At 40.5% G+C, this 11,313-nt stretch overlaps 1 protein-coding gene across 1 annotated transcript in view; it reads right to left on the bottom strand.

Moving 5' to 3' along the window:
• Positions 1 to 1,838: 1,838 nt before the first annotated feature.
• LOC126401523 (B2 bradykinin receptor-like) overlaps positions 1,839 to 11,313 on the bottom strand; it is a 13,834-nt gene continuing 4,359 nt past the window's right edge. The window contains exons 2-4 of the mRNA XM_050062862.1: positions 8,057 to 8,168; positions 3,748 to 4,769; positions 1,839 to 3,629 (exon numbers count right to left, since the gene is read on the bottom strand). Coding sequence (XP_049918819.1) covers positions 3,496 to 3,629; positions 3,748 to 4,769; positions 8,057 to 8,076 — 1,176 coding nt within the window. The 5' untranslated portion in view covers positions 8,077 to 8,168 and the 3' untranslated portion in view covers positions 1,839 to 3,495. The remainder of the gene's footprint in view (positions 3,630 to 3,747; positions 4,770 to 8,056; positions 8,169 to 11,313) is intronic.

The raw sequence follows: 11,313 nt of genomic DNA on the forward strand, positions 1-11,313 counted from the left end.
TGTGGCTCCAGAGGGAGTTGTGTGAAGTCACTTGAGACAGAAGCCAAAACTAATACAAGATTTGTTGATATAAGGGGAACTGTGCTTATTTTGAAGTTCTTAGGGAGTACTGCCTCTGATGTCACCGCAGTTCTACATTTTGTCCAAAACAATAAATGAAAAAATGAATCTGCAAAAAAACAAAATCGGGCTGTTATTTGAATTTGGTTTTGTTGTTTTTTGTTTTTTGGTTCTGATAACAAAAACGGAAAAACGGCTCAGTTTTTTCGTTTTTTCGTTTTAAACCAAAAAGGAAAAAACGGGAAAACCACGGTATTTCCGTTTTTTCGTTTTTGGTTTAAAACGAAAAAAAACGAACTGCCTGAAGGTACCCTGACCATCTCAGCAGTTAACTTGTTGATATTTTTACAATCTAAAAACAGAAATCTATAAGAATGATAATGATATGTAATATACCACTGTTCTATTTCATAAATAAAATTTCTTAAATTGTCTATATATGATATCTATCTTTCTGCAACCACAGATACGCTGATTTTGTATGTTTTATATGTAGCAGATATGTTAAAACTTAACATTTATTTACATCTCAATTGACCTATGGCTAAGCCCCGCCCTCAAACGCGATGAGCCAATCACAGTGCATATAGCCATTCCCATACACTCGGACATTCTCTGCCTGGACGTTCATTGAAATGCATTACAGAAAGTCAGTTTTGTTCGGTTTTATGAGCTTTTTCAGAGATTTGAAGTTTAAAAATGGTCAAACGGTGTGCATGGAGTACATGCAACTCCGACACAAGGTATCCTGAGAGGCTGGGCGACGAGGGGTATTTTTTACACTTTAAACCACATCTCAACCGAGAAAAGTGTCTCCTTTGGATAAAGTTGTGTGGTTACATTAGACCACAACATCAACTCAACATGAATAAGATTAACAATGATGTCTACATCTGTTTTAAGGTAAGACAACATCGTGTTTGAGGCAACATATTGTCACTTTGCTGGAAAGAAATAAAGTTATCTTTAACATCTCTAGCTAACGTTAGCTGACGTTAGCCTCACGTTAGCTCCTAGCTGCGTTGTTTATCATGTCACCTTGTTTGCTGGGAGTTCATTAGCCTATTTTGCTCTAGTTTTGTACTTTGGTGATCGTACATCATTGTCAGCTGTTGTCCAAAGGGCTCTAGTTAAGCTAACGTTAACTTCTGGAGCTTAGCTTCAATAATTTATCTGTAATCGCAGAGATAACAAAGGTTGGCAAACGTTATGCTGAATGATTCAGTGTAAATACTGTAGCACCAAACTAACGGAGAGACACTCTTGGTAAAGATGGTAAAAAGGCCGTTATCCTTTTTATCATATTCTGAGCCAAAAACCTTAACTTCAGTGGCACTTTATCTTGCTGTCTTTGATGGCGACGGCAACAAGATGTGGTTCACAAGCGTACACTGTGACCTGTAAATTTTGGCTTGTAATTTAAGCTTTTCATCGACCTCCTCAACAATAAAATGATTAATATATCCCTCCAATGCGTAGTTTAGGCCCTTTTGGTTACTTCTCAATGACATCTGATCGTTATGTCCCCAAAAATCATCAATTGCCTCCTGCGAAATGCCGTGTACTGTGACACCTGCCATAGCGCCGGTCACTGAATGTTGATAGTTTGTCCGAGTGAGTAGAGGGGGGCGTGGCTTAGCCATAGGTCAATTCTCTTTTTTATGTTTTGACAACTCAGTAGTTAACATGGTTACATCCTCATATGGTACATATGACATGTACAGATGGAACATATTAGTGGTTTGCAGACTGAAGAAAAAAACAGAAGAGCATGTCTTTATACACTCACATAGGTGCATGTTTATTCATAAGTCAGCAAAGGATTAAGTCTTTCCATTTATGCCTCTCCAGGTGTTGCATTAAATTGATGATGCAAATAGTTTCACAATTGATACACAGAGGCCGTTTCATGAGCAGTGACGTTTGCTCACACTGTAAAGAAATAACAACATGACTAAACTAACATGCTGCTGTGACTTTGAACAGAAAACAAACAGTACAAAGCAACAGACTGTACAAGCATGCAAATAGGCGCAGTGTGTAGGTGGCGACTCTTATTTTAGCTCTCTAGGGTCAAGGAAAGGATACATGAGTTACAGTGTCAGAAACAGAAGGGAGAATACATGGCTATAAATATGTTCGTTTGGTGTTTAACATAGAAACATCACAAGACAGTGAGAGTATAACAGTACAGAAACACACATTCACAGACATACACCCAACACAAACAGCTTATCATAAAGGTGTCATTGTAACGTTTTAAAGCGTTGCTTCTCCACAGAGACACAAAGTCTTTTCCCATCTCTTTTGTACATTACTTCCATTGTCTTAGCTTGTGCCGATTACATCAAACACAATCTCGTAATGCTGTTAAATCATGTAGCAGTGCTATTATTGTGTTAAGTCTAAAAGCATTTCTAATGAAACAGCATTTAGTGCATGAGTGTTAGACTGGCATGTACAGTAAACTGAGTCTCATATCCTAAAATGAAAGATTCACATCTAATCCCTTGCAATAAATGACCACACCCTTGACTTCCTCTGGTCTGCTGATATTAGTAGACACAACAGAGCGTCAACTTTCCTTCTGAAGTGTTGCACGGAGAAAACATGGGTTCTTGGCACTGTTTAGAAAGGCCTAATACACTCAGGAATAAGAGGTCGGGTTTAAGTGCAAGTACATCAGTTCTCACTTCCATCTTGTCAAACACAGATGCTTGGTCAGCGGCCTGTCTCGTCAATATATGATGTGACAAGTACCCCTCCTTCGTCAATTTTGGACTCTCAGGGATGTCGATTTATGCTCGTTACATGCATCGTCTCTTTTCACAGTAAATGTGAAATTTCTGCTCTGCTCATTAAATGCATATGGTCTTTTTCGTAATAAACTTACAAAGCAGGTAAAAAAAAATGTTTTGGGGTTTACACAGGACACAAACGACGGACTCCTGTGTAAAAGTCTGGAGTATGCTTGACCCATCCTCCACTCCCTTCCACCAAATGACTTTCTTGCTATTTGTACTGCGGTAGTTACCCGGAGTGTCAACAAATGCTGCTGCCTGGGACATCTCATACCACTGCTTAAGTGTGCCTTTGTGTGTCAGTGTCTAACTCCAGTGGGCCACTGACCAAGCGTCCGTATTTGATGAAATAGGAGTGAGAACATCACAGAGTGCAATAAAAATAGGCTGGGAACAGATCAAACAAAGTGTAGATGGCAAACACCAGAACACCACCCTCACTCCTCTTAGCTAAAGCCCAGAGTTATAATTCACTCGCAGCAAACAATCAGGAGGGAGTTTAAACAATGTTTTTCTCACGTGGGCGGCACGGTGGTGCAGTGGTTAGCATTGTTGTCTCACAGTAGGAGGATTCCTGGGTCGAACCCGGGGTGGGGGGGTTCAATCCCAGGGGAGTTTGCATGTTCTCCCCGTGTCAGCGTGGGAATGAGAGCTTGAATGGTTGGTTGTCTCTATTTGTCAGCCCTGTGATAGTCTGGCGACCTGTCCAGGCTCTATCCCGCCTCTTGCCCATGTCAGCTGGAATAGGCTCCAGCACCCCCGCGACCCCTAACAGGATAAGCGGTTATGGAAAATGAATGAATGAATGAATGAATTTCTGGGAAAGTAACTAACTATTTTATCATACAAAACTGTAAAAAAAAAACCCCATGCTAGATTTGCTCACTTTTAACACTTCTTGTCAGGTTTGAGCGTGTGTAGGAGGTTGACCTGTCAAAGCTCCGTCTCTTGAAGAGTTCCCTAACTTTTTTCTGGAAGTTTTTTCCTACAATGACGTAGAGTATGGGGTTGAGAACACTGTTGAAGAAGGCAAAGTACATGAAGACATGGCTGCAGGTGTTTACGATGGCGAGGACGTCACATGTCAGTAGCTCAAGTATTATTAGTGCGTTTGGTATCTTCATCAGGTGGTATGGCACCCAGCAGATCATAAATGCCAGGAGGACTGCCAGCACCAGAGTAGTGGCCTTATGTTCTGTCTGCCTGGTGTTTAACGCATCAATTGACCGGTTCTGCAGGGCTTTAATAATCTTGAAAGTGCAGTACGAAATAATTGAAACAGGGATGATGAAGCCAAACATCATCAGCATCCCATCAAACGTAAGCTGTACATGGGTATTTGGGTAATTAAGATAGCATGGAGTAGAATTTATGTGAGGGAAATATTTTACGTCCCTGTAGACAAGTGTGGGGACACCCATGAGCAGGCCAAAACCCCACACCAGCATACAGGCCAGTTTGGCACATTTTGGCCTACGCATTCGTTCATGGGACAGCGGGTGCACCAGTGCTACAAAACGATCTATGCTAATCAGAACAAGGAAGTAGATGCTGCAGTAAGCGTTCATGTTGATGGAAAGGGTGACCAGTTTACACAGGGGAGTAGAAAATGGCCAGTTGAATTTATTGGCTGCATACACAGCCCAGAAGGGCAAACAAGTCATCAGGACAAGGTCAGCAATGGCCATGTTGCTCAAGTAGATCTCAGCCACGGTGCAGGCCTTCTTGTGGAAGCAGAAAACCATCAGGACAAATGCATTAAACACCATTCCCAGCACACTGACGAGCAGGATGTACACTGGCAGCACAGTGTAGTGCCATTCCGCGGATTCTGTGCCAGGACAAAGAGGGCCATGCGTGCTGTTTAGATCTCCAGATAAAGCCACAGTGGTGAAGTTAGCAGGGATGCTGTGGAGGAGGAAGGCAAACAAGACAGCAGATTAAAACAAAGACACTTTGAAGGTAACTTTGACATTTTCTTTTCATAATGTGAAATACAGAGAGACACTAAGTTAATGCTGTCAACTGTTAAAGCTACAGTTGGTAACTTTTAAAGGAGCTATATGTAAGAAATCTAAAGCAAATAGTTGTAAAATCATCCTAACATGTCACAGAGACTAAGGAATAATGTTCATATAACATACTGATCTCACCGACAACAATAGTACGGCCAGAATATTTGCATCTAAAAAATTTTTTTGTGGTCCGCAAATCATGTTTATGTTTTGAATTTGTGTTTTGGCCTGTTGCGCCACCCACCGCTGTCTACCAGTCACGCAGTCAGTAGAGTCTCAGCATCAGTTACAGTTATGACTGAGCTACAGCAGCACGGCAAGCAGCATTAGCAGTGTCCCGGTACATAGCATTAGCAGCCGGCTCCTCCTCAGCTGTATCCCGGCAGCAGCGTTAGCAGCAGAGAAGCCGGACTTGCTCGAACGGTCCGCTGGAAAACCGAAGATCAAGGACGCGGCGACGCAGCCCTGCCACGGCAGCCGCCCGTGGGCAAACAAATCAGTCTCCAGCGTGCTGCTGTCCAGCAACCTCGAATCTGTAGGGGAGGGGGGGCGGACACGACTCGCGGCAGTATTTTGAATTTGAGTGCAGTAACCGTTTTGGCCACATTCTTCCATACAGTGCCTTTAACTGAAAATAGCTGTCACTATATTCTGAAAGAAGTACATTAAACAGTCAAATATGACTGAATATTCTGTTACTGTTTTGCTTAAATCTCAACTCGTGTTTTCAGAAACATTTTAGTGCACTGTTTAGCTGTGAAATGAGAAAGCTGGTCCAGCTATTGGGCGGTGCTTGGTGTTTTGTTTAATTGTATCGGAGAGAATCTTGATTCATATTTGATCAGTGCTGCCTGACATGATTGACAGCTTCGTTAGAGACGCGTCGGCTCTGATTGGCTGTTTTTTTTTGTTCAGGTGCAGTAAGGCCATTAGAAGTGCATGCTGCAGGTCAATAGAGTTGGCAGAGGAATATGATTATCTGCCTCATTTAGTGCTGTGTATACGAACAGTTTCAGGATATATAAAGTTTATTTTTGAAAAGTTATCAGCTACAGCTTTATATATTAAATACTGAGTGACATTGGATGTTTAAAACAGTTCCCAGAGAAACTGATTGTTCATAAAAAAAGGGTGGGAGCATTTAGACCCAATATTTAGGCAGATTTACAGTAATCTTTCTGGCACACCACTGTGATAACTCCTCAAATAAGACAGCTACAGTCAGATTTGATGAGTTACTATAAAACAAAGTATAGCTGAGACATTAGCGTGGTGTTTTATAGACGATTGTCTTCAGTTTTATGTTTTTCTTTTAAATAATAAAGACCAATAGAGCTAACTTTTAAAATAAAGCTTAAGGTTATGTTACCTATATTTTGTAATCAAAGTAATCCTGTTTTTGCAGAATACAATTTCATATTTGTGTAAGCCCAAGCAAGAGGATCATCGAATAATAAATAATTTTTTTTTTTAAGTGCCTTATGACATGTGAAGTGCTTACAAATCCCTTTCAAACATTTGTCAAGGATTAATAAATAATTTCTCTGATAATGGCCTGTTTTGTGAGCCAGCACCACTCTTGACAAAATGATGAAGACCAGGAAAATAAACCATGCAGAGGGTGGGGTGTTTGCTGACATGAAACACTGAGACTGCCATTGTGAATAATTGAAATTAATAGGATCGTTTTTTATAAGATTCACACTACGTCAGGGGCTGAACATGCCAAAAAAAATCATGTTTTAAAAAAAAAAAAAAATCATGTCCATATATAGATATAAATATAAAGATATAGATACATCCTTGACAATGAGCAATGAAGGATGACACCCACTGTGATTTCCTGATAGTTTTGTGGGTAAAGCTGCTGAACCAGCAACATTCATGGCAGTGTTTCCTGCACTCATCTGGTCAGGTTCCCCTTTTTGAATGGATAAACTACTGTAGTGGAAGTACCCTAAACCATAAACATGCAGATTGGAATATTTTTGACAACATTTGCATATGATGAGCTACATCCATGACAGTGCATGTCATTAAATGTAATACGTGTACAGCAAAACACACTCACAAAGAGCCCTGTTTCTATAGTGTTATTTTAAAACAGTAAAAGCAGTTGTAGGAAAGACTCTCCATTTGTCTTTCTTTTCCCCCAACTTGTGTGCATATACTACAGTTGAACTTTTCCTTGTGTATTATTATCAGAGGTGGGAGTGCTCAGATTTTGTATTTAAGTAAGAATAACAATAAGACAGCGTATAAATGCTGTTACAACCAAAACTCATGCATTCAATTTTTTACTTAAGTAAAAGTACAAAAGCACTGGCATCAAAATATACGTAAAGAACCAAAAGTAAAGCACTCATTGTGCAGAATGGCCAGTTTCAGAAGACATATATATATTCTTTTTAGATTTTATTTTTTAATGTATTAATGTACATCACTTAAATGTTGAAGCTGGTAAATGTGAGACAGATCTCAACTATGTTATGTACAGTTGAAATGTATATAAATGTATGTATTTGCTGTGTAGCTTATTAGGTTTTATCTATATTTTTATATATATATATATATATATATATATATATATATATATATATATATATATATATATATATATATATATATATATATATAGTGTTGTGGTATTATTAATATGTATTTGCTAAGTAACTCAAGTTAACAAGTAGTCAAGTAAAGTGCCTCAAAATTGAACCTAAGCACTTGAGTAAATGAGTTGCTTTCCATCACTGATTACTTTTTTTGGCACATAATAAATGCTTTCAATTTTAATGCATCAAAAATGTTCTTTAACCCTTTATGTATTGCTGTATCAGCACAGTACAAACAGTTTTGAATACTGGTAATTCCGATCTCACTGACTCACACTGGGGCTGAAATTCACCAAAATCCAACACTTGACGTGTTGAGACAAGACATGTCAGAACAGCAAAAGCACTTCATATAAACAGGCTGTGTCTGTATCATGTTACATTTAACCCTATTTTAGTTTGAGATCAGTTTTATTTGTAAAGGTAAGTACATTTTTAAGTGTCTGTAAACTGTTATTCACAGACAATGTTAGAAAGCACAAACTGACACTGAACTGTTCATTGTTCAGCTGTTGACAGTTAATATCCTGACTACAGTGAATGATTGGTAAAACACATGCATGCATACCTTGTAGGCAGAAGAGCCATTCCTCCTGAAGAAGTCCAGATGTGAAATTCAGACACAATACACTGCTCGAGTACGTTCCTCTACTGTGCTCTGCGCCTCTGTGCCTCACTCCCTTAAAGGAGAGAGGAAATTGGTTTTAAATGATGTCAGACAAAATCTCACGTGGTATGACCCCTCCTTCTTTACTCTGCCCCTCTTCTGTTTTTTCTCCCCCCATGTTCCAGTAGCATTGGACACACAGCCTGTCACGTTTTTAAGTGGAACTCCGAGATGTTTATTTTCAGCATAATTTCGGGACAAGATTGTCGACTGACAGACTTGACCTGAAGGTGAAAGTTTCTAAACGAAGTTGTGGGTCATCATATTTAGCATTTCTCTGTAAAAACATATTTTGTTCATGAGAAGGCGCTATTCACAATTCAGTAACTATTCCCAGTAAATATTTACGAACAAGCTGTGGGAACAGGGAACGGGCTACGTGTTTAAGTGAATGAACTCATCAAGAATGGATGGACTGTTCAGATAATGTGAACCTGCAGCCTTCACTGTACAGTGTGTTCTATTTGTTACAGGAAATAGTCCTCAGCAGTGTATGAGGATTTCCTTTGTTGCATTTAACGTCGCTATTGTCAGCGCTTGCACATTTGGCACCCTTGGTAAGCTTCCCCTTGACACCCCTGTCCATCATCCGTAGGGGCGCCACAAATAGGGGAAGAAAAAAAAATCTAAATGTTAATCTTTTACTATTTTTTATTAATACTATACTAGTCCATACTCATTGGTAGCTTTGTCACCTTCTACCTATGCCAATCCTCAATGCCTATGTGCAGTTTCACATAGATTGACCACGTCAGTGAGAAGAAAAATGTGGGACTGACAGAATGACTGACTGACAGAATGACACACTGACAGTTTCCGTGATTATCTACAGCATACCATACCATGCCTTAGTCATACCAAAAATTAGAAAGAAAAAAAAAACATTGGGCCACAGGGGGAGCCACAGCGATCGGTCGCATTTTAGCCATTTTTGAGTATTTTTCTGTTGTTATAGCGCCACCCAGTTGCCAATTAGAGTTAAATTTCTCCAGTCACCTTGAGGCGTCCTGTTCTACATATCTACCAAGTTTAGTAAAAATCGATATGGAGGTTAGGCCTAGATAACAAATTAGCTCTCTAGCACCCCCATTTTGTCTGATCAGGTCAATAATGGAGGGGTCCCCTCAGATTATGTGTGGTCATATGCCTACAAAGTTACGTGGTGATCGGTGAAAGCCTTGAGATGTTATACACCTTTATGTGATGAGCCACGCCCTCTGCAATATTCATTGCCTTATAGAAGCTCAGTTTAAGTACGTTTTACCAACTTTTGCCAAGAGGGAACTTTAGATATTGGCCCCTAGATTATGTTCACAGAGTTTCATGCAGATTGGTCAAACCCTAGATTATGTTCACAGAGTTTCATGCAGATTGGTCAAACTTCCTATGAAGAGATCGATTTTAAGTGTTTTTCCAAGAATTCAAAATGGCGGAATCTATATAACCGGAAGTTATGGGTTCTTGAGGCAAATTTGTTCCTCATGAGGAGAGGCATCTCTGTGCAAAGTTTCATGTCTCTACGACATACCCATTCAAAGTTTGCAATTTCAATCGGTTGCTATAGCGCCCTCCTTTGGCCAATTGATGTAATATTGCTTCATTTGCATCCTCCCATGACCCTCTACCACTGTGCCAAATTTCATATGGATTGACCAAGTCAGTGAGGAGAAAAACGTGGAACAGACACACAGACAGACATACCCACAGACAGAGTTTTCGTCATATAGTAAGATTATATAGGGCCCTAACAACATAACTACATAGCAAAGCCTCATGAGGCCTTTTTTCCTGCCACCCAGTGGCCTCGTTCCCCAGCTCGTTACACTTTACCTGTGGCCTGTACTAGGAAGCAGGATTTGGAGTTAGCGAGGTAACTTCAGGGTTAACTCTGGGTTTTCAGTAGTACGAAGATGATTCTCTTTTTACCGGGATAAATCACCGTGGCAACTTATGCTTAATAGCTAACCTGCTCTGGAGCAGGTTAACTTCAGAGTATAGGATCACTGCCTGTCAACACCCTGACCTCTGACCAATCAGATCACTGAAGAAAAAAGTATCCACAGACAAAAGTTCAGAGTCTCAAGTAAAAAAAGAGGAGCCTATGTATTATTTTAGGTCAGAATATTTCATTGTTCCAGGGCTCTATTTCCACTGTTTTTAGACAGAGCTTCTAACAAACACAGAGAAACATTAAACACATGATTTTAGCTGGATTTTAACTTCTGCAAAGCTTAATTTAGTCCACATTTTACACTCTGGTTCCATCACTGCAGCTCAAAATAACGAGACACCCGTGTCATGAGGACTAGCAAAAAAGATGATAGTTTATGAATAATCCACACACTGTTAAACGGCTCCCGTAACCATAAATGCAACATTTGGGTCAGATGAATCTCATCAGTCATTAACTAGGCTACCTTTCCACACTTTACTTCGGTAGCAGAAACAGTCTGGCAACACTTAAGTGTTTTATGTGACATATTAACTAAGAGGAAAGGAGGAGGGCTGGCTGTGTTTGTGAATGATAGATGGTGTAACTCTGGGCACATCACTATCAAGGAACAGCATTGCTGCAGGGACATTGAGCTGCTGGCTGTTGGCATGAGACCATATTATCTACCCAGGGAGTTTTCTCATGTCATTATGGTAGCAGTGTATGTCCCCCCGTCTGCTAAAGATGAGTCTGCTTGTGACATTCTCCACTCTGTTACAAGTAGGCTGCAAACACAGCACCCTCAGGCCCTGTAGGCTGCAAACACAGCACCCTCAGGCCCTCCTTCTGATCTCTGGGGACTTCAACCACGCCTGTCTATCCACCACCCTGCCCACCTTCACCCAGTATGTTTCCTGCCGCACCAGAGACAATAAAACACTGGATTTATTTTATGCCAACACCAAGGAGGGAAACCACTCATCCCCCCTGCCCCCCCTGGGAAGAGCTGATCACAACCTGGTTCATCTTCTTCCTGTCTACAGACCTCTGGTGCACAGAGAACCAGCAACCACCCGCACTGTGAAGAGGTGGTCTGAGGAGGCCGAGGAGGCCCTGAAAGACTGCTTCAAGGCCACTGTGTGGGAGGTACTCAGCGATTCCCATGGAGAGGACATTGACAGTATGACATCATGCATTACGGACTACATAAACTTCTGTGTGGAAA

Source organism: Epinephelus moara, chromosome 14 (assembly GCF_006386435.1).
Source record: "Epinephelus moara isolate mb chromosome 14, YSFRI_EMoa_1.0, whole genome shotgun sequence".
Classification (NCBI taxonomy): Eukaryota; Metazoa; Chordata; class Actinopteri; order Perciformes; family Serranidae; genus Epinephelus; species Epinephelus moara.